Source organism: Zootoca vivipara, chromosome 13, assembly GCF_965207765.1.
Source record: "Zootoca vivipara chromosome 13, rZooViv2.hap1.1, whole genome shotgun sequence".
Lineage (NCBI taxonomy): Eukaryota > Metazoa > Chordata > Lepidosauria > Squamata > Lacertidae > Zootoca > Zootoca vivipara.
This window is the reverse complement of record NC_142596.1, coordinates 47343537-47367552: the sequence shown is the minus strand read 5'-3', so window position 1 is coordinate 47367552 and position 24016 is coordinate 47343537. Positions and strand designations below refer to the sequence as shown.

Sequence of the window (24016 nt, the reverse complement as noted above, 5' to 3'; positions counted from 1 at the left end):
TCTAACATGATAAACCCACGTATTAATGTCTGCTGGTCTTACAGCATTTCCTAATATATATATATCTGGCTTTCCTAGCCGGAAAGTTTAAGATAAAGGTGGTCTGAGGATTATCACTGGGTCCTGGTGCACCTCTTAGGTAGCCCCTGCAATCCCTCACACCAAAAGAAAGTTTGAAGTTTATGATGCTTCTGTTACATGCTGAAGAGGCTAGCCATCTTTTGGTGTAGATTTCAAAGTTTAAACTGAAGATTAGCTTGCCTCTTCAGCAGTAGTTCAGGGGAAACTCAAAAGAATGGAACCAAGTGAGTGAATTCAAGTTCTAGAACTGAAACAGCTGAACAAGACCTTTCTTAATAGTTGTAACACATTCCTGATTCCAGGAATGAGAATGTGGTGGCCTATGAAAAGCAGGCAAATTTTAAGAGCGAATGCTATGAGAGCAGTTTTATAAGGCTTGGAGACTAAGGATACATTGCTCCTTCTGCCCTTCCCCTTCCTCCACCCCCAGTTCTTGTCCATCCTGTTATTTAAGCTTGTGTTCTCTCAAGAGAGCCACTCATCTTAGCGTTTCTTACAGCCAGAAGGTCTCTTGACAGTATGCTGTGCCTACTGGCTGATTTTCAGATTCATTTTGCAGAATGATCCTTTGAGAAGACTTATTTTGGGCCAAGCCTGTTCAGCCAACGCTTAGCCTCCCAAAACACCTAACATACATTGAGCTGAGCCAATGCTAGTCAGAGCGTGGCTGGTGTGATTCTGTTTTCTCCTGCCCTTGACAGTTGCCTGCCCAGACCAGAAAGGGAGCCGGTTACTGAGTAATGTGGACGCTTAGAAACGGAGACGGTCTGTTGGTGGCTAGAAGAAACCCACCAGGTTTTCTTGCAGAAAAGGTTCTAGTTTTGGTTTGGCACTGAATGAGCGAAGTAGCAGAAGTTGTTTATGGGGAAAATTTGCCCAGGAAGGAGTAATGGCAAAGTGAGCTGTGTGCTATTTCCCCCAATGACAATACATAAGATTAACAGCAAGTTGGGATTCTATTACCGCTTCTTAAATTGCAAAAAGACCCACAGGTATGGCACCTGTGGTCTACAAACCTGAGCAGTAGCTCATTCCTGTCAAGCGTGACATCTGCATGGCAATTGTTCCTGCAGTTGGAGAAATGGAATGTTTTTAAAGGCAAATGGCAATTGTTTCTCAAAAGTGCATTTGTAGGTAGATCCTTCTGGATGTAACACGTGAGCTGAATCTGTGCTTTGGCAGGAATTTGCAGAAGCTGCCTTTTGACATTGGGGACATTGAGTCAAGTCTTAGCTAACAGCAATAACCTGCTTAGAGAGTTCAGTGGTCCAGGGTTTGTGCTGCAGGCAGTCTGCTGTTATTTCTATAAGCAATTGGGGCAAGAGGGCTTCCCAAACTCTCCCCACCCTCCACGGACCACTTAAAAAATGGCAAAGGGTCTTGACAGGCCACTTAATGATTTTTTTTGGCCTGTTGTAGTAATTGTAATGTGCTGTGTTAGATGCTGTACGACTTTTAATTCTTTTTATTGCTTCTTTTATCTCCTATATTTATTGTATTGCAGTTTGCATTCCTTAGAATTCAAATTGAAATACAACATAAGAAATAGAAGCAGTACGAATACAGTTGTAAATCAGTGTGGGTATTTAATGCAGACCCACCACAGACCACCTGAATGAAACTTTTCGACCACCGGTGTTCTGCGGACCATTGTTTGGGACTAGAGCAGTGTTTCTCAACCAGTGTGCCTCCAGATGTTTTGGGACTACAACTCCCATCATTCCTGACCACTGGTCTTGCTAGCTAGGGATGATGGGAGTTGTAGTCCCAAAACATCTGGAGGCACACTGGTTGGGAAACACTGGACTAGAGTACAAAAACTGTTAAGTGATTTCAGCCTTCACCAATTTGGTGCTCTCCATATGCTTTGGACTGCAACTTCCATCATCCACACTGGCTGCAACTGACAGAAGTTGTAGTAAAAAACCTCTGGAGGGCGCAGGAAGGAGAAAGGCTGCCCTCCCTGTTGAAAATGTTGTTTTCGATCCCAATTCTAATTCATCCTTGCTTCAGTGAGCTTTGTCTTCTCTACCTTTGCAGGCGCCTGGGAGTGGAGATGGGCAAAGTCCAGGTTTATCAGGAGCCGAACAGAGGTGAGCATCTTCCACTCAAAGCCCTTACTTAAAGCGTTCATCGCTTGGAGCTAAAGGGAAAGGATCTAGTTCAGTAAGCACCTCCCGTAACAACCTCTTTCCTCTCCCTTCCCCCTGCCTCTTTTTCCCTGGAGAATTTGTCCCTTCAGGTGATCCATGCATCAGCTCTTGCCGTTTCCTTAACTAAACAAGTGTAAGAGGCCACTTCCTGGTTTTCCTCCCGCAGCATCTTCCTGTTGTTGGCCTGTCCTTGCAGTTCTGTGACAGGCATGCAGTGATGGGCTTTCCTGTCACTCTTGCCTGCATTGCATGATGTGGTAAAGAAGAAGAGCAGCTGCATTTGGCACAGCCCAGCCTCTACATTATACACCAAAGAAAACCCCCAGTGTTGTAAAACAGAACACTCTGAACAACAAGAAGCAATATTTTTATAACACGATTTCAAAATCCATAAACAGAAGACATATTATATGTGCATGGAGTCACATATGTCTTCTGTTTATGAATTTTGAAACAGTATAGTGTTATAAAAATATTGTCAGTATATTATTAGCTGACGTGTTGCTTCTTGTTGTTCAGCCTGTACATTAAACAGACATCCAACCCGGATGGACCCATCTAGTTCAGCATGCTGTTTCCCACAGTGGCCAATCAGATGCCTACAGGTAGCTCTCAAGCAGGGCATCATTAGCAGTGGCCCTTCTCTGTTTGTCCCCCTCTGATGAGACTGCCTGAGCACTTCAAGGTTCCAGCCTTGATTGGATTTGGCTTCCACGCTAGTGCAGAGGCAAGGGGCTGGGGGATGCCAGATCATCCATGTGGGATGCTTGTCAGTCAGTAATCTGAGTGTGCATTGTGTGAGTGTAGCAGTGACCTGGAAGATATTTGCTGAAGAGTAGAGGCCTTAACCTGTGACCGTACAGGTGTTGGCCTCTGTTATGGGCCTTCAGAGGTTCTCTAGGATCCTGCATCATCATCATCATCATTAATTATTATTATTATTACAGTGGTACCTCTACTTACGAATTTAATGCGTTCTGAACGCACATTTGTAAGTCGAAAAAAGTTGTAAGTCGAATCCCATAGGAATGCATTGGGAGAAAAAAGTTGTAAGTAGAAGCAACCCTATCTAAAAATTCGTAAGTAGAAAAAAATCCTATCTAAACCACATCCAAGATGGCGGACGGAGCTCCATCCGTAAGTAGAAACATTCGTAAGTAGAGTTATTCGTAAGTAGAGGTACCACTGTATTATTTTTGTTCGTCACGTTTTCCACCAAGGTAGCTAAAGGCAACTTACAATATATAAACAAGCACATACATTGAAACCAGCATAGCAGAAAAAGAAAAACCTAAAAGAAAATCATGTTTTTATAAGGCAGGATTTAAGTGTCACACCCACTCAAGGAGTTCACAGATAATAAAAGAGCCCAAAGGCCTGGTGGAAAAGAAATGTTTTTGCCTGGCATCTGTGTAATGATGGTGTCAGGCAAGTCTCCCCAGGAATAGCATTCCACAAGTGGGGGAACCACCACTAAAGAGGTTTGTTCTCGTTTCACTGCCCTCTGGACCTCCCAAGGAAGGGGCACACAAAGGAGGACTTCAGATGGTGATGTGGGTCAAGGAGTGGCAAACCTTATTTGCTCTTTGAATGTTTCTCATGGCACTGTTGTTGTAAGCCAAAAATGGCTTATCTTCTGAGTTAGCCAATAAAACTCAGAGACAAGAGGAGTTAGGAGTCCATTTTGTTTATTGCAAAGCAATAAGGTTACAGTCGAATCTTTTCGGAATACTGGAACCCCGCCCAAAGGCCAGGCAGGGGTATTTATAACATTTCAGACAAAGGATTTCAATTTAACCAATCACATAAATCATTGCATCATTTTATATTTAATATTCATCATTATCTCATTTCATATTTAATACGTATGTCATTACCTAATCTAATACGCATGCGCAATAAGCGTTGCTAACTAAACTTTGATTCTTACCGTGATCTGTTACATATTGTTAGTTTGCATGTATGGGAACCTGTGTTACGTGTGGATGTAACAATTTATGCTCTAGTTCATGAATTGCTTCTTTGTGATTTACGTATTAGCTGACCTTCTATCCCAGTAGGGACGGCTTCTTGCTGAATCATCAGTTTCTTTAAAGCAACAGGTTACCATAATTCACTAATATAAGCATATTCCAGGATTTATAGGGAAATACATTATTACCTTAATTGGGGCCCTTTGGGCCCCTGCTACACTGTGACTAAATATTGTTGGCCTTTGGCGGTTTGCTACACGACCACCACCAGGCCTGCCTTTAGACCTAAAAAGAGCAACTTGTTATACAGCTCTTTCTTGAAGAGCTGACAAGCGCACCCTAGAAAATTTAATGGAGGATGAGGCTATTTATTTACCCCCATCTGAAATCCAGCAGGGCTCTTCTATGACCACTGGGAGGGATGTTGCCATAAATCTTTCTCACCCCGGCTGTAATGTTTCTGAGTATTTGTCATGTGGATTGGAACTGTTTCCACGTTCCTTTTCCCAGTGATTGTGGGAACTTTTAAGGCACCAGTTTACATGGCCAGTAGACCTGCAGCATTCCTTACTGGCCATAGGAAGCTGCATTGCACCAGGTCACACTGTTTGCCCAGTATTGTTTTGCTCTGATCGGCAGCACCTCCTCTCCAGGGTCTCTGGCAGAGCCCTTTCACATCACTCGCTGCCTGATCCATTTAACTGGAGAGGCCAATAACTTAAAATGGGACCTTTGCATGCGGAGCATGTGCTCTGCCACTGAGCTACAGTCCTGCTCCTGCTGCAAGTGAAGGAGAAACAGCAATGTTAATCTTTTCCTTTGAGATGGTCTCACCTGAAAATGGGAGAATGGACTGAGCTTCAGCCTTAATGCTGATGTACTTTGCAAGCATGTGTCGACACCGAGGGCATGTTTTCTTTTGGCAGAAACGCGGGTACAGATTCAGGAGTCTGTGAGAGGAAAAGATGTCTTCATCATCCAGACTGTCTCAAAGTGAGTACAAATATCTGCTCAGAATTAAACCCCGGCCATTTCTGTATTTGGTTCTGATTGAACTGTATCTATGTAACGCTTGTGGTGGCGGGTAGAGCTTATTAGCTTTGTCTTTGTTCCTTTTAAACGCCCCCTTGTTATATGTCTGTGGTCTTCTGCCATTTGCTGTCCATTATGTTCCCTTTAAGAACTGTTCAACCAGCATTAATTTTAAAGCAAATGTCTAACCCCTAAATGATTTGGCGGAGTTTCCCTGAAAAATCTGGCCTATATGCTTCCCTCTGCTTTTTTCTTTTTAACCATGGTTTTCAAAAAAGGGATGCTCTTAATCCATTCTCTTAAAACCCCACTTTCCATCTTGCATAAGATGATGCAGGCAAAACATGCAGGTATCCAAAGCTCATTGAAGAAGCTGTGATTAAGGGTAGCTGTACCAGAGTTAGACAAAGACAGGTACTATTTTGAGCATCTGTAAGTAGGTTCTTGCACTCTAATTATATCTTGCTTTCTTATGCTGTTACTAACTGGTACCTGTCAATTTGAGAGACACTCCCCGCTGCAACCTCTTTGGTTCCCCAGCTCATCTTTGCTTTGGGGGAGAGTGAAGGAGTATGCTGTTTGCCAGGTCACTGTGCTGCCTTCCTGTAATCGGTGTTTGCCCCATTGCAAAGATGGCTTAGTGGCAATGCTAGCCCACCTCTGGTCCAAAGGAAGCATAGTGGGGAGGGAACAAAGCTGTTTATTGACATGATGGTCTATAATGGGTGGGGAACCTTTTTCAGCTGAGGCCATATTGCCTCCTGGTCTGCCTTCTGGGGGCCACATGCCAGTGGTGGGTGGGCTCAGAGGCAAAAGTGGACAGAACCCTGAGTCTGAATCTTACCTTTATACAGCAGGCTAGTTTATGCGCACACTCTCACACCCCTCTCGAATATCATCTATATGGCAAGGCAAGCAAGAGTCATCATCATAGTTCCAGCCAGGCAAAAACCCCTGGGGTGGAGGTTTCTACCCCAGCTCTCTAACCAGGTGGGACATAGCCTTTCTTTCCTCCCCAGAGAAACAAGAGGCTCAGGGATGTGGAGCCTGTACCGTTCCTCTCTTCTTTTGGGGGGGACGGGACAGGAATGCTGCACACACAGTTGAAATCCATGGAAGCAGAGGTCCGCAAATCTTAGCTGGACATTGATCACCCCTGAAAATTTGATCTTTCCGGAGGGAGGGGGCAGAGTATTCCTGAGCGCAAGACCCAGTACAGCTGGGGTGTGTCTTTGAGTGATCCCATACTGCTCCACAGCTGGGGAGGTGAATGAGAGCCTGCCCCAAATGCTAAGGCACAGGGAGTGGCGTTCCAAGTGCATGTGAGGTTCAAGAAGGAGCCTTAGGGAGAGACCTGACCAGTAGTGAGCTGGCAAGCACAATATCTCAGCTATCCTGGCCTAAGGAAAGTGCCTGGGTCCTGGGTTTGAGCCTCACGTTGGGCAAAAATATTCTTTCATTGCAAGGGACTAGATGACATTTGTGGTCCCTTCCAACTCTTACCATTCTATGGTTCTGTCTGAAATGCCCTTGCGGACCCATGATGAGAAGGAGGAATAATTAATTAATCTCCCCATAAACAAGTGTGGCGGCAATGATTTGAGAGTGTTCCATCAAGGTCGAAAGCCCTGCGTAATGGCCTGTTACTCTACCTGCCCTCTCCAGCGGACAAAGGGCTTGATTGCGTCAGAATGCAATATAGGGTTTGTTGTCGAGTGAAGTCCCGATACAGAACCAGCGCCCTTCTCATTGCAGGGATGTGAATACGACCATCATGGAGCTCCTCATCATGGTGTATGCCTGTAAAACGTCCTGTGCCAAAAGCATTATTGGCGTGGTTCCCTACTTCCCATACAGCAAGCAGTGCAAGATGAGGAAAAGGGGCTCCATTGTCTCTAAGCTTCTGGCTTCGATGATGTGCAAGGCGGGTAAGGACAGAGAGCAGCGGGCGAGGCCATGGCGGGACACGCTCACCCCCACCCTGGCTGCTCTAAGTATGTCTCCAGGCACCGCTGTAGACTACATGCGTTGGCTCTCCCCTAAAGTTCCTTTCATGAGACAGTGGAGGAAAAGACTGGCCACTCGCAAAGGGAGGCAGCCCCTTGCTGAAGCTCGGTGGTTACAGCACATCCTTTGTATGCAAATCACCCCGGGTTTAGGGGTGTGTCCATTGCTAGTCCTTGAAGTAGCCCCATGGAAGATGACGCAGTTCAGGTCCATTGGGTCTACTCTGAGTCGGATTTTGTTGGAGACAACTCGTAGCCCCTGGCATCTCCAGTTGCTGCTGGGAAACAGCCCCACCTGAGATTTGGAGAGCCGCTGCCAGTCTGCGTAGACCAGGGTTTCCCAAACTTGGGTCTCCAACTGGTTTTGGACAACAACTCTCATCGCCCCTAGCTAGTAGGACCAGTGGGTCAGGGATGATGAGAAATGTAGTCCCACAAAAAAGAAAAGCTGGAGACCCAAGTTTGGGAAACCCTGATGTAGATAATACTGAGCTAGATTGTCTGATTCTTTTATAAGGCAGCTTCCTTGGTCCGTGGGACAAAATTCTGTACTTGGACGGCTCTCCAGCTAGGCCCTTCTATTTCCTAAATTCTCTCCTGTTCACACATGCTGTCACTTTTCTTGGGTTTGGGGGCAAATAAATTTCTTCTCGTATCTTGAGAGACATGCCCACTTTCATCTGAATCCACTTAGACTGGCAGTCCTGATTTGACTCTTGGTCAGCAATGGGTTTTTTGCTTTTAGCTTTTGGTACTAATTTTCCTTGTTAAACCCTTGCAGAGTTAGTTGATGTTTCTGTAAGGAGTTACAGGTAGGTAGCCGTGTTGGTCTGAGTCGAAGCAAAATAAAAAAATTCCTTCAGTAGCACCTTAAAGACTTAAGTTTTTATTTTGGTATGAGCTTTCGTGTGCATGCACACTTTCTGTAAGGAAATACTCATAAAGCACTAACAATTAAAACAACTGTGTAGTAATTAACGGGCCAAAAATATTAAATTGATGAGAATTGCATTATATAAGGGTCATACATAATAATTAAGAAATGCATCTATGAACAAAGGAAATGTTACGAACTGTGAAACAAAACACACATTAAATAGCCAGTCTAAAATATTATTATTATTATCTACTACCATTCACCCAAAGAGCACAGTTCACAACATAGAAATACAAAATGAGAAAACAAAATATGTAATAAACAGTATCAAAACTAAGGCAATAATGTCCCTCCCATCAAACGCATGTAAACAGACATAGAAAGTTAGTTGTTATTCTTTATTAAATATGGGGGGGGCAGCTAAGGACACGGTTACAAAGGAACAATTGGGAGTTTAAAGTGAGTTTCTGATAATTCCTTGGGAAGTCTCACTGGGATCAGCTGCACTCGGGAGCTACCCATTGGGAGCTGCCATATTGCCTGCTGTAAAATCAGCTGATTGACGCTGTCACCAAGCCCAGCTTTGCTGCTGAGCAGTTGCAGTTTGAATCCAAACTCCACCTGCCAATTGGCACTTCTTTCCCTTTGCAGATGCTGCAAGTAACTTAAAGAGGCCCTGCTTTGTTCACACTTTGGAGCCAGCGTGGTGTAGTGGTTAAGAGCGGTGGACTCGTAATCTGGTGAACTGGGTTTGCTTCCCTGCTCCTCCACATGCGGCTGCTGGGTGACCTTGACCTTGTCACACTTCTCTGAAGTCTCTCAGCCCCACCCACCTCACAGAGTGTTTGCTGTGGGGGAAGAAGGGAAAGGAGATTGTTAGCCGCTTTGAGACTCCTTAAGGGGAGTGAATGGCGGGATATCAAGTCCAAACTCCTCCTCCTCCTCCTCTCTGAGCTGGCAGGCAGTGTTGTCGCTGCCATAGCGCGGCACGGCTTGGCCTGCTTCCTCCTCTGCAGCCTCAGTGTCTTTGGAGGGGGTGAGTGGAAAGAATCTGAACCACCTGTGAAGCTGGCCTGACTCTGTATGAAGCAAAACCGCCCTGAGCTGTCTGCATCCAGTGGCTCCGTCCATCCCCACCCCTTACTGCTGTGAAGGACTAGTGGGGATGACCGCCACAACATCCTGCAACTGACCAGGCCCTGTGGATGTAGATCTCCAATCCCCACCCAGCCTCAAAGCTTAGCTGGGTTGTTAGAATAAAATTTGAGAGTGACAATCCTTTTGAGGAACGATGGGATATAAGAGCACAGACAAGACAGAATTTTCTTTGGCAGGCATTTTATTGTATTATTATTTATTGAATTTATATCCTGCCTTCCCTACTGAAAGTGCAGAGTCTCACACTTACTATGGGGTGTAAGGGATAAGCATTTTCTAAGTAAAAGCTGCTTTGGGAACCAGCTTTTAATAGCTGCCATGCATCAAATGACCTTAAAGCACTACTCCCCTTGGTCTCCTCCCAAGGTCTGACTCACCTCATCACCATGGATTTGCATCAAAAAGAAATCCAGGGCTTCTTCAATGTCCCGGTTGACAACCTGAGAGCATCTCCATTTTTGCTACAGTACATTCAAGAAGAGGTGAGTGAAGTCGTGTCATTTCATTCCAAGCCAGGCGGATTGGGTGCTGAAAAACAGGCCCGTCCATCCAATCCTAAACTAGGCTGGCGAGATGAGCAATGCCTTGTTCTTGATGTCACTGCAGTCCAGATGAGGACCAAAAATGAGGGGTTTTTTTGGGGGGGGGGAAGTGGTTAAGAACATGAACTTACAACTGACAGTCCATTGTCATTGTCATTATACATCTTAGGGCTTGCAATATTTTGCTGCTTACTCCTACAGAAATGTTCCTGACCCCTGTCATCTCTGGGCAGGGCGAACTCTCTAAAGGGGAAAAAATTGTTGGGGGAAAGGGGGAAGCAGTGTTTTTGCTTCTGTGTTGGGAGTTAAAAAAATTAACACCACCACAAGAATCAGATCAGACCAAAGGCACACACAGACCATTTCATGTTTGTTTTTACAGATTCCAGACTATAGAAATGCTGTGATCGTTGCCAAATCTCCTGCATCTGCAAAGAGGTGGGTGGGTAGTCCAAAACCATGTTACTGTGTAGCACCAACTATCTTCTTTTAACATGTGAAGTTTGACTCTAGATAGGGGTCGATATCGTAATAATTTGCAAGGGTAGGCAAGCGGGTCTTGGCTGCAAACCAAGTTGTTTGCATTTCTGCTTATTAAACTAATGCAGGAGCCACCAGCTGTTCTGGACCAGTGGGCACTTTTCCAATTTTGAGAGAGTGCCAGTCACAAATAGCTGCCATATTTGCTGGGGGGGGGAGGGGGAGGGAGTCCTTCAGTAAAACTGACCGGTGGGCGATTATCAGAACTGACAAAAGGAAGCATTTCACAGAGCACATCCTTAAACCAATGGAGCTCACCGCAAGGTGTGGGGACTCCCTCCTTTGAGAGGGGATGGGATAAATTCATGGAGGGTGAGGTTTGTCCATAGCTATTATTCAAGGTGGTTAGATGCAGCCTCCAGGTTCCGGGCACCATGCCTCTTAAGTTACCAGTTGTTGAAGACCTGGCAGCAGGAGAGAGCTGTTGTCCTCAGGTCCCATTTGTGCTCTTCCCAGAGGCACCCAGGTATACCAGAGGTGGCTGTTATTCCCAGGCATAGTACCTCCAACAGTGGAGGCAGAGCTTGGCCGTTACGGCTAGTAGCCGCTGAGAGCCCTCTCCATGAATTTGTCCAGTTCTCTTTTAAAGGCATCTGGGTCGGTGGCCATCACTGACCCCCGTGGGAGCAAGCGCCACAGTTTAACTATGCACTGTGTGAAGAAGGGTTTTCTTTCGTCCGCCCTTTCCAACTTTCAGCTTCATTGGATGCAAAGGTAGCAGTGGGAATCGATGATTCCATGAACCCTGGTGGCATTTATTTATTACTTGCACTTTAGTGAACCAGATCAGTGGTTTCTCAAACTTGGGTCCCCAAGCTGTTGTTGGACTGCATCTCCCATCATCCCTGACCACTGGTCCTGCTAGCTAGGGATGATGGGAATTGTAGTCAACACCAGGTCGAGAAACTCTATACTCGATCAGTTCGGCACCAGCTTGCCCTGACAGTCTTTTGTCAACTTAACTCCCTTGGGAGAGGGCTGCCTGCCTTCCCTCCTGTACAGGTGAAACTTGGAAATTTGGAATATCGTCGAAAAGTGCATTTATTTCAATAATGCAACTTATTATTATTATTATTAATTTTTACAAATGCTTTCTTTTTGGAAATTCCACAGTAATAAAAAAATAGTTACAATAATACAAAAATAAACATCGCTATTACATTTCATTAATTACATTCCATTTATAATTGACCCGCCTAACGATGAATAAATGAATAATTACAATTACAACAAATAAAGGCTTGACATATCTTGCTTTGCATGTCATGCATCTATCTCATATATTGGTTTCACCTTTTAAGTTGTATTACTGAAATAAATGCATTTTTCAACGATATTCTAATTTTCTGAGTTTCCCCTGTACTTGTATGGCTTTTTCTCTGTTGGGGACGGACATATTTTCTAATGTCCTTGCCCCTTGTCCACAGGGCTCAGTCGTTTGCAGAGCGCTTGAGACTGGGGATCGCGGTGATACACGGGGAGGCTCAAGATGCAGAGTCCGACCTGGTGGACGGCCGCCATTCGCCCCCGATGGCTAAAAGTGCAGCTGCCATTCACCCTAGTTTAGAGATACCCAGTAAGTAACCTCGCTTGAGAGGAGGGCACCTGCTGGTTGGGGTGGGTGTCCTTAAAAGGAGATGTGCACTCGCAGTGGGCATCTCCCTCTCTTGAAAAGTCATATCCACACAATACATTTTAAGCACATGAACCCCCCCCCCAAATGCAAAATAAGAATCTTGGGAACTGTAGATCATTAAGGGTGTTGGGAGTTGTAAGCTACAGTTCCCAGGATTCCTTGGGGGGAACCATGTGTTTTAAATGCTGTGGGTGTAGCCTGAGTTACAGGGTTCAGACATGTGTTTGCTGCAACTTCTGGTGGAAAATCCCCTGCCCCTTTCCTGTTATGCTCGAGACTTTGCATTTAAAGTCTTTCTCTTTTTGGTTATGGAAAACTTAGGCCTGTTTCATGCCCCCTGTTGTTGTTGTTGTTGTTGGATGGTACCATGATTTGCAGCGTTTGGCATCATCCTTGATCCATGCCAAGCCCTCTTGTATCTCTTAGTGTGGTGTGCCACAAAACAGGGTGCATTTGTAAATGCAGCCGGTTGAAATGTGCTTTTGATTCCGCCCCCCCCCCCATCCTCTTGCTCAAAACTGTGAAAAAACTGCAACGAACGTATGAGTAAAGCTCAGTGCCCCCTCTTGCATGACCAGAGGGCAAGCAGATACAAGCAAGCAAGGCTCCCAAGTGCCACTAGACTAGCAAAGAGGGACGTGGGTGGCGCTGTGGTCTAAACCACTGACCCTCTTGGGCTTGCTGATCAGAAGGCTGGCGGTTTGAATCCCCACAATGGGGTGAGCTCCCGTTGCTCTGTCCCAGCTCCTGCCAACTTAGCAGTTTTGAAAGCACGCCAGTGCAAGTAGATAAATAGGTACCACTGTGGCGGGAAGGTAAATGGTGTTTCCGTGCATTCTGCCACTCATCACGGTGTCCCATTGCACCAGAAGTGGTTTAGTCATGCTGGCCACATGACCTGGAAAACTGTCTGCGGACAAACGCCGGCTCCCTCGGCCTGAAAGTGAGACGAGCGCCGCAACCCCATAGTCGCCTTTGACTGGACTTAACCGCCCAGGGGTCCTTTACCTTTTACCTGGTGTAGCCCATCCACACTGTGCCTCTGAGCATCTCTTGTGACCTTTCCCCATACTAGTGAATATCTGTCATTCATTCCTATGGGTCAAATTGGTTGTGTTGCATTTTGGTGCTGCTGGTGATGGTGGTGAAATCAGCCCTCTGTCCTTGACAGTGGGTGGCTTGGCTTCCTGCAACGAGGAAGCCACCTGTCTCCATTCAGATTGGACAGATCTTACTGGAGGGCCCTTCCTGCCCCCTCAGATACCCCGCCTGTCACAGTGATAGCCATTTTAAGATGCTCCACGTATAGGGAGCTCCTGGCCTTGCAGATAGTGTATTGCCGGATTCCCAGCTCCTCTCGTCCCTGAGCCTTCAGGCCCTACGTGCTGGGAGTCTGCCAATAGGTGGAGGACCACAGGACCTGCTATACACAATCATGGGTGGCACTTGCTCTATGGGGCTTGTGCTAAGGCCTTTTGTGCAGTGCGCTCTCTCGCTTTCTCTCCCCTAATTGTTTAGCTGTAGGGGTTGTTGATGTCAGCAAGGACAGCTTTTGGCGTGACCAGCAGGGGTCGCTGCTGTCAGTAGGAAGTGAAACCTGGCCTGGTTTGCCGGAGTCATGATGAGTGGGGGAAGCATCTACCGAAATAACACCCTATAACTAAGAGGAATGCTAAAAGGCTGGAGCTCTGCCGCAACATTATAAGACTCCTTTCTTTCTCCCCTTTTAACCAGTGTTGATTCCAAAAGAGAAACCTCCCATCACAGTTGTCGGAGATGTGGGCGGAAGGATAGCCATCATCGTGGTATGTAGCTGCCTTACTGCAGCAACCTGTAGATTCTGAATTGCCTTTTAGTGTTTGAGAACGTCACGTGCAAGGATGCTGTCAAGATGCGCATGTGTTTGTGCCCCCCCCCATCAATTTAAAAATAAAAACCTGGTCCACGGTATTACTGCCACCATATACTGACTTACGAGGCAGCAGGGGGCCACGTTCAGGAACCTGCCTTCCAGGGGTTTCTGCAACACCTGCAGTCCCCCGGTAGAAAAGCAGGAGGGGAGGGGAATTCGGTGTCTGTAGCCTTAGTGGCCCAAACGGACCTAGAATCAGGATTGTAGAGTTGGAAGGGATCCCAAAGGTCATCTAGAACAACCCCCATGTAAAGCGACCATGGCAAAAGGCCATCCAGCCTCTGCTTAAAAACGTCCAAGGAAGGAGAGTCCATTACCTTCCAAAGGAGTCCATTCCACTGTCAAACAGCTCTTACTGTCAGAAAGTTCCTCCTGATGTTTAGTTGGAATCTCCTTTCTTGTGATTTGAATATGATAATTCACACCTATTATTATTATTATTATTATTATTATTATTATTATTTGCATCTACACCCCACTTTTCCATCAAGGAGCTCAAGGTGGCGTAAACATCTTCCCCCTCCCCATTTTATCCTTACAGCAACCCTCACTCGTTAGGCTGAAAGTGAGTGACTGGCCCAAGGTCACCCAGTGAGCTTTCACAGCTGGGTGGGGGTTCGAACCCTGGTCTCCCAAGCCCTAGTCCAGCACTCTAACCACTACGCCACACTGGCCCTTTATAGCAGCAAGATTTATTTGAACTAATAAGAGACAGCAGAGGAGATACTGGAAATATGATTTCCAAGAAGAAAGACAGATTGTAAAAGTTCAGGAACATTTGAATTACAGAACCAACACACACTGAAAATAAGAAAGACTTGACCAGCCAAAGTTACAATACCCCTTTCCTACCAACCTCAACTCCCCTCTGAGGTTGGCCTGACACAACACAGTTTGAAAATCGGGCACCTTCAGTTAGCAGGAGAACTCGTCTGGAGAGGAAAGCCTGGGATGGACCCAGCTGCAGAATATTGCCAATTAAGAATGGGCGGGTGTTTTTGGGAACTCTAATGCCAGCCTCAAGATAAGGGCTGTAACTCATCGAGCAGCTGATAGTGATTACATGAGACACTAAATTCCCAGGAAGCCTTAGATCTTCTCGAGAACCCCAGCTTCCGTACCATTTATTCTCTTAAACCAGGGGTAGGGAACGCGATTCTAGGCAATCGTGCTTGCTGGCTCACAGATACTTTGGGGAGCATTTCTCAGCTGCTGGGATGTGTCAATCACGTGGTGTGGCTGCGGTTTTTGATGCCTCCTTCCCAGTCAGGGTCACTCAGATGAAGAAAGACCCTAAGGGACCTTATATATTCTTAAAGGGCGAATTGGGGACCCAAATCCTTATATTAATGCTTCTGTCCATTAATGCTTCTGTCCATGGCCCAAACTCCCACCAATGGAGGTTTTTAGTGTGTACTTTTTCCCTTTGGGAGAAATTTAAGGAGGGCGAGGTCTTGATTGGCAGTGATCTTAAGTAGCTGGGGAAACCCAGCCAGGTGGGTGGGATATAAATAATAAATAATTATTATTACAGTATTATTATTATTATTATTATTATTTATTATTAGTCACATTGTGAGGGTTTGGCACCTGTAGTAGGGCCAATTCCGCCGATCGAAGCAGTCAAGTGGGCACATAGGGGGAGGGAAAGGCGAGCTCGTAGGTAAAGTGGACCCAGCTTTTTATACTAATACACTAATACACTAATACTCTATGCCTAGGGCTTGCCGATCAAAAGGTCGGCAGTTCGAATTCCCGCTCCCGTTGTTCAGTCCCAGCTCCTGCCAACCTAGCAGTTCAAAAGCATGTCAAAGTGGAAGTAGATAAATAGGAACCGCTACAGCGGGAAGGTAAACGGCGTTTCCGTGCGCTGCTCTGGTTTCGCCAGAAGCAGCTTAGTCATGCTGGCCACATGACCTGGAAGCTGTACACCGGCTCCCTCGGCCAATAATGCGAGATGAGCACCGCAACCCCAGAGTTGGTCACGACTGGACCTAATGGTCAGGGGTCCCTTTACCTTTTCACTAATACATGATGACTGTGATTTGTGGCATCTGCATCTCTAAAGGAAATCCAACAATCTGAAGCTGAACGTGCCACTCAGCTTCATGGCAGCCTATGCTAATACTGTGCTGCCTTTGTGCTGGAGTTTTTAAATGGCCTCTTGCCTTACTGTGTCACCTGCTTGGAGGTAATTGGGTTCAAGGTAAATCTGGGTCACATTTATCAGGTTTGGCTGCCGAGACTGAAGAGCTGCTCCTCGTGAGCACACCAGCCTGCTCTGAATTAAAGGGAGCGCTTCTCCGGCTTTTAATGGGAAGCTGAAATTCCAGCCATTGATTCCCATTCCATCAGCGTTCCTGATTCAGATCAAAAGGCTTCCAGTAGTGGGAGGAGACTAGTATTTGCTTTTAACAAGCAAGCAAGCCCTTCTTTTAACTTACCGGTAATCTTTCTACTCCTGTTCAGTCTTCCGGTTTGTTTAAAGTTAAAACATTTTCAACAACATTAAAGTGGCTAATGATTATTCTCCACCCCTGTGGTTATTAGCTGAGCTGCTCATCCAGTTCTTGCATCAGATAACAAACTCCAGTGATGGCTGCTTTCACTGACAGAGGCAACCTTCATATCCCTTGCCGCCTGGGAATGGAGAGGCTGAGGAATACTCCAGCACAACAGCTGTTGAAAGATTGTGCGTTGGCTGGAGGATTTAAAGTCTTCCTAGGAAGGGTGGACTTTTAAGATGCTGATAGGGAGGGATTAGGGTGTATCTGGTGATAGGAATAAATAACCTGTGTGGTTATTCCAGATGTTTTGAACCACACTTCTCTTCATCCCTGACTATTGGCTTTGCTAGCTGGGGCTGATGGGAGTTGTAGTCTAAAAAATACATTGAGTGTGCCAGGTTGGGGAAGGCTGAGCTCTCTGTCTGTTTCCATTATCACGTTTGCAAGTGTGAAAAGCAAACCCATTATGTACCTCATTAAGCTTCACAAAATCAAAACACTTCAGGCCTGTGGGAATGCATATATCCCCGCTACGTGTCGCTGTGACCGGCTTGGTTAGAGAAATTGTCTACAGTGGTTTGTCATTTGGGACCCGGCGGTTGTTATCGCTGGAAATGCTTTGCAATATACAAATGTAGTCTTTCTTTCTTTGTTGCCGAAGCCATTACAAAAGATAAAATACCTCAAACACAATAAAATACATTCCACAGTTAAAATAATTATTAAAACCAAGTGTTTTGTCAGATAAGGGTTTGCTTCCCTGAAGAGTTTAAACTTATCACCCCTACAAACTTTTCCCCTTAAAATTGTCACTCAAGGCAAAACAGGCCACTTTTCAGAGGTGCAGGTGGAGCTGTCCCCAAATTGAAAGTTAAATATCCAATCAATCTCCCTTACTGGGAGATTTAAATCTTTGAACAAGGCTGCTCTTAAGTCCTTGTGGATTGGGCAAAACCGGTGAGTAGCAGGGTATTTATTCCACATGAGCAAGCTTTCTATTCATAAGGGATCCGGCGAGAGCGTCCTGCAACAATGGCAGAGGAGGGCATAGACCGGAGCCACAGAGCTGTAAAGGCTATTTTCCATTTGTGATGCTAGTTAATAAGGGCAAGGAGTCTGAATGGGCAGTTTGGAATGCTAAGAGGCACATTTGGACGGACGGACAGAAGTGTGATCAAATGTGAGAAAAGTTCGTGGTGTTGCTATTAGTACATCTAGCCCTTAACAACTTTGGACCAGTTTACCTATTAGATCGCCTTAACCCTACATGTAGCCCCTCCACTGCTTCATTCTGCGGAATTGGCACTACTGCAGGTGCCACATAATACCTGTTTCACATTGGTAAGAAATCAAATCATTTTGTGTGGCGGTACCTACACTTGGGAACTCCCTGCCTATTGATATCAAGCAGGCAGCTTCTCTACTCTTTGTTGGCGCCTTCTAAAATCTTTCCTGTTTAGACAAGCCTGGCCAAACATTTAGAAAGCCAAAGTAATTTAATCTGTTTTAGTACTGTAACTTTTGAATGTTTTAAATTTTTATTATTTTGTTGTTGTTGTTTAGTCGTTTAGTCGTGTCTGACTCTTCGTGACCCCATGGACCAGAGCACGCCAGGCACTCCTGTCTTGCACTGCCTCCCGCAGTTTGGTCAAACTCATGTTCGTAGCTTCGAGAACACTGTCCAACCATCTCGTCCTCTGTCGTCCCCTTCTCCTAGTGCCCTCAATCTTTCCCAACATCAAGGTCTTTTCCAAGGATTCTTCTCTTCTCATGAGGTGGCCAAAGTATTGGAGCCTCAGCTTCACGATCTGTCCTTCCAGGGAGCACTCAGGGCTGATTTCCTTAAGAATGGATAGGTTTGATCTTCTAGCAGTCCATGGGACTCTCAAGAGTCTCCTCCAGCACCATAATTCAAAAGCATCAATTCTTCGGCGATCAGCCTTCTTTATGGTCCAGCTCTCACTTCCATACATCACTACTGGGAAAACCATAGCTTTAATTATACGGACCTTTGTCGGCAAGGTGGTGTCTCTGCTTTTTAAGATGCTGTCCAGGTTTGTCATTGCTTTTCACCCAAGAAGCAGACGTCTTTCAATTTCGTGACTGCTGTCACCATCTGCAGTGATCAAGGAGCCCAAGAAAGTAAAATCTCTCACTGTTTCCATTTCTTCCTCTTCTATTTGCCTCTTCTATTTTATCTTTTCATAAAACATTTAAGGGTTTTTTGTGTTTTGTTTTTTACAACCAAGTGGTCTGATAAATCAGTGATGTGTTCCCTGCCTCACACCTAGGGCTTGTAGGTAGGGGACAAAAAAAATTGCATTTAATGCCCCACCCACTTCCTTCTGGCCCCACCCACCAGCGGTATGTGGCCACCAGAATATTGCCCAGAAGGAAATCTGGCTCTTAAAAAATGGTTCCTCCCTCCTCTCTTTAGCAAAGAGGTGGGCAATCAGTAGCGGCTTGTAGGTGGTTCCGTTTCCCTCAGGTGGCCTTGTTGAGGCAACACTGGTAATCCTGTTCTCATGTCCTCTTGGCCAGGATGACATAATAGACGACGTAGACAGCTTCCTGGCTGCTGCTGAGACGCTCAAAGAGAGAGGCGCCTACAAGATTTTTGTCATGGCCACCCACGGGCTCCTTTCCTCGGATGCCCCCCGGTTGATAGAGGAATCTGCAATCGACGAGGTAAGCAAGCAGAATGGGCTCGTTTATCCGAAATGGCAGCATGCGCCTGGGGATGCTAACTTTTTGCAAGCTGGATGAGCCGTAGATTGAGAGGGTCTGTAGCCACAAAGCTCCTAAAACTACCTGCACTTTTTTTCCTGGGAACAGTTCTTTTGTTGGTGGGAGGCGTTCGTGTTTAGTGTGGGATGAGGCACTTGAGACAACAGCTCTTGGTTGCAAACCACTGGCTCAAAATGACAGCATGAGAGGATCTCTCGGGGAGCTTCCAAAGTTGGGGCCTTAGAAAAAACTGCCGACATTTGCCTCGCGCAAATGAGGTGGTGAATTGGAGGGGGTGGGGGCATTTTTGTCCCCATCTAAAAATGGCAGGATTTAGCATTTTAAAGCCAGTTTACACACAGAGAGAGCAAAAAAAAGCAGCATCAAGGCAACTTAAAAACCACCAATAAAAGTATACTGATAGAACCAGCCGAGATCTACAGATTATTGTGAGCCGCCCTGAGGTCTACGGATGAAGGGCTGTATGCACATTTAATAAGTAATAATAAGAACAACGGAAAGGTTGGAGAATCTACTGAAAATAAACGGAATCGGGGTCTAGCAAAAGCCATCAGTCTTTTTTTCCAGAGACCTAAAAAACCCAGTTTTTTGAAACAGTCTAAATAAGCATTCCCTCACCCTCCTCCTAGGGCTTGCTGATCAGAAGGTCAGCGGTTCGAATCCCCGCAACGGGGTGAGCTCCCGTTGCTCGGTCCCAGCTCCTGCCAACCTAGCAGTTCGAAAGCACATCAAAGTGCAAGTAGATACATAGGTACCGCTCCAAGCGGGAAGCTCAATGGTGTTTCCGTGCGCTGCTCTGATTTGCCAGAAGCAGCTTTGTCATGCTGGCCACATGACCTGGAAGCTGTACGCCAGCTCCCTTGGCCAATAACGCGAGATGAGCGTCGCAACCCCAGAGTCAGTCACGACTGGACCTAATGGTCTGGGTTCCCTTTACATTTACACCCTCCTCCAGCCATGATGCTGTTCCTTGCTGGGCCTTCAGGTGTTCTATAGCTAGCACAATCCGTGGCTACACAGACCTGCCTGGAAGTGTGTGTGATTTAGGCCCCGACTGCTGATTCAGCAGCTGCTCCCCTGTTCAGACTGATACTTGCATCATGCCCTTAAAGGTCAGCGCATAGTTAACCTTTGGAACGTGCTGCCGCAGGAAGAAGCAGTGGCAGCTCCCATCTTGGATGACTTCAAAAGAGTATTAAGGCAAATTCCTGGAGGATAAGGGGTATTGTGGCTTGTAGCCAGGATTGCTGCCCTCTGCCTCCACAGCCAAGTGGCAGCAGTGCTTCCAAGTACCAGCTGCTGGAAGCCACAGGAGGAAGAGATGCTCTTGTGCTCGGATCCTCCTTGCGGGTTTGCCATGGGCATCTGGTTGGCCACTCTGAGAACAGGATGCTGGACTAGATGGGCCAGGGAGCCTGATGGGCTGCCCAGATCAGAAGGAAGCTGTTAAGTCCTACAAGATCCCCAAGACGTAGGTCTGGCTGAGTGTGGCTGCTGTGAGGTTACAGTGTCTGAGTAGGGATTTGAACACAGGTCACCCTGTTCCAAGTCTATTCAGCATCTCACATGGTCTCTCTGGCCACTTCTCTTCCTTCCTTACCTCCAACACAATTCTTATACAGTGGTACCTCGGTTTATGAACACAATTGGTTTCGGAAGTCTGTTCATAAACTGAAGCGTTCATAAACTGAAGCGAACTTTCCCATTGAAAGTAATGGAAAGTGGATTAATCCGTTCCAGACGGGTCCACGGAGTACTCAACCTGAAGCGTACTTAACCCGAAGCATGGGTGTAATTGGTTCCGGAAGTCTGTTCATAAACTGAAACGTTCATAAACTGAAGCGAACTTTCCCATTGAAAGTAATGGAAAGTGAATTAATCCGTTCCAGATGGGTCCGCGGCGTTTGTAAACCGAAAATTCATAAACCGAGGTGTTCATAAACAGAGGTTCCACTGTAGTATTTTATATATACCTCCTGTTTTAATAATTTTTAGCTTTCCAAAATGTTTTGCAGATTTTATTTATTTATTTTTAAAATTTCTACACCGCTTTATATGTTTAATAAAAAATCTCAAAGTGGTTTACAGCATATTTTATCAATAAATCAATAGAACAATAGCTGGGTGATGTTCCTCCGGCCTCATGAGGAGCCTCTTCAGCAGGGGTGGTGAGTGTGGGCCCAGCCCCTTAGGCCAAGTGGAAAGGTCCTTGCAGGGAGTGGCCTTCACACTCACAGCTGGGCAATGTTCCTCTGGCCTCATCATTTTAAATGACTGGACGTATGCTGGTCTATGACCATAATAAAGATTGGATTGGATTGGATTGACCCTCAACACAAAGCAAAATGGGATCAGCTGCAAACTTCCCTGTTTCCAGTTTTAAATTCAGTACTAAAAAGGTCAAGGACCCCTGGACAGTTAAGTCCAGTCAAAGGCAACTAAGGGGTTGCGGTGCTCATCTCGCTTTCAGGCCGAGGGAGCCGGCGTTTGTCCACAGACAGCTTTCTGGGTCATGTGGCCATCAGGACTAAACCGCTTCTGGTGCAACAGAAAATCATGACAGAAGCCAGAGCACATAGAAACGCTGTTTATCTTCCTGCCACAGCGGTACCTATATATCTCCTTGCAGCAACAAGCTACAAGGAAGATGTACCATCCTCTCATTTGCAGCTTTGTTTAGAAGTGATCCCGAGGTGTTTGTGGCTGCAGCTCTTCTTGCCACCTTCTTAATTTCCAACCTCCCCCCTCACTCTCTTTGCCTCTCTTCCCAGGTTGTGGTCACCAACACAATTCCTCACGAGATCCAAAAGCTCCAGTGCCCCAAAATTAAGACTGTGGACATCAGCATGATCCTTTCGGAGGCCATCCGCAGAATCCACAACGGGGAGTCCATGTCGTACCTTTTCAGGAATATAGGCCTGGATGACTGACTGGTTCCTTGGAAGGCTTGAAGGAGGAGGAGAAGGGGGGAAAATATTTTCAGGGGCCAAACTGGACATCTGCACAGAAAACCGAGCTGTGAAGCATCGTGGCTTAAACTTCGTCCTTCAGTGGAACCTACTTTGTTTAGTTGCTTTCCTTCCCCATGGTTTAAATTTAGTAGATAAAATTTCCAGAACTCACCCCCCCCTTTTTTTGCAAAAAGACTTTTACCAAAAAAAGAGAGAACAAAAATCTAGTCTGTTAGGTTTAGCTGCACCGTTGGTTAAGGACACTGTCCTTTTTGAGAAGTTCTTGAGCCTCCTTGAAATGCATTGGGGTGTGTGCAGGAGAGCACCCTGGGTCTCTTGAGGGTTTGGGTGACCGGGGGCCCAGCTGCGTTGTTTTGAAAGAGAAGCCCTTTCTCCCTGGGCAATGATTCCCCAGGCGTGGGATTCTCCTGGTGAGAGACCCGCAGGGCCTGTTCCCATAGAACAGGTTATCCTGAGCCTCGTCTGCCTGTAAGCGAAAAATGTAGCCTTGTGCCCTGTGGGAGTCAGAGGACAAGGAAATGGCAATCGTGGGCCGGAACAACAGCATGTTCAGTCTCCTGGTCATTTCAATGAGGTTCACGCAGGAGAACTTCCTGGGAGATGGAGCTCTAAGGGTACAAATGCACACACACACACACACAATCTTGGAGAGAAGGGTCACGACTCCTACTGTTCACATTCCTTTCCTCTCCAAATCAGCTTGCTTGCAAGTGCTTTGAAGGGTTAATTACATACAATTCTTTTTATCCTTTTCTTTTTCTTTTTTAAAAAAGCTACTGCATCTGACAAGCCAAAAAAAAAAAAAGTTGTACTATTGTACGCAGTTCAGTGACATTTTTTGTAGAAGTGCTTTTATAGGAAAAGCATATGGAGTATGCACTGGTATTTATTTTCTGCAATGAGAAGAATAAATGACTTTGTTTTTGTGTGAGCTTCTTAGGAAATATTTGTTTGGCGGTTTGCACTTTTTATCAGCGGAACAATATGTGCGTGCCAGTAGCTTCCAGCGTTCCTTCAGTCTCCCCCTCTCCAAAAAAGCTTGTTTCGACGTTTTTGCAAGGCTTTTCCCACCTTGCAAAAGGGCAGCAGTGGGCTTTATCTCACCTTTTTGGAATCTTTTTAGCCTTGCTTGCAAACTTCCATTCCCACACCTCCTAAAATGCTGTTCAGCTGGGCACTCTGCAGAAACAAACCTTAAACTAGCTCACACATGAGCGACATGGACGTGCGAAATCCCCACCTTGAGAGTGTCAGGTTGGAATTTGATATCTTCAGCTGTCCCTGCGTTGAATGCAGAACAGGCTTCAAGAACAGCGTTCCAGGGTTAGGCTTTAACGGAAGTTGCTCATTAAACAATGCCGCTAGCTAACGAAAAGGCTGACACATTAACAAAAAAGTGTCAATGTTTAGGAGGAAGGGCGGACAAGTTGGCCTGTGAGGGGACAGACATCTGAAGGGAGAATTGCTTAAAAATGTCAAGGTGCAAGTTCTGCCCAGCAGGGACCAAGGGGGCGGGGATGGGAAGAAACTTGATTCAGTTAACATTTAAAGGCAAAACCCAACTAATTCAGTTTTTCTAAAAATATTCAAGAACTGAAACATACCAGCTATCCTTCAACATTTTCCCTTCTCTGAATTTTGCAGCGCAGTTCACCAGTCAAAACTGAATTGAATTTATTACGGTCCCAGGCCAGACTCGCATACCGTACTAAACAAATCAGAAACACAATAAAATTGGGTTTAAGTTTACAATCAATATAACGATCAATACAGTTTTGGCAGCAGTTAAAATATGGTTTAAGTCTTAATCTCTACAATATTATCTATAATTTGCTTCTAAGGCCTTAGTCTTTATAATAGCACAGCTCGTTCCCTAAGT

General features: G+C 45.8%; 1 protein-coding gene across 5 annotated transcripts in view; it reads left to right on the top strand.

Annotated features, from left to right (window-relative positions):
* PRPSAP2 (phosphoribosyl pyrophosphate synthetase associated protein 2) overlaps positions 1-23068 on the top strand; it is a 32262-nt gene extending 9194 nt beyond the window's left edge. For all 5 annotated transcript variants that reach the window (XM_035130549.3, XM_088657075.1, XM_035130551.3 and 2 more), the window contains 9 exons: positions 2122-2174; positions 5134-5200; positions 6995-7167; positions 9647-9762; positions 10205-10260; positions 11790-11938; positions 13733-13803; positions 18959-19105; positions 21937-23068. In XM_035130549.3, the coding sequence (XP_034986440.2) occupies positions 2122-2174; positions 5134-5200; positions 6995-7167; positions 9647-9762; positions 10205-10260; positions 11790-11938; positions 13733-13803; positions 18959-19105; positions 21937-22095 (991 nt within the window). In that variant the 3' untranslated portion in view covers positions 22096-23068. The remainder of the gene's footprint in view (positions 1-2121; positions 2175-5133; positions 5201-6994; positions 7168-9646; positions 9763-10204; positions 10261-11789; positions 11939-13732; positions 13804-18958; positions 19106-21936) is intronic.
* The last annotated feature ends 948 nt before the right edge of the window (positions 23069-24016 follow it).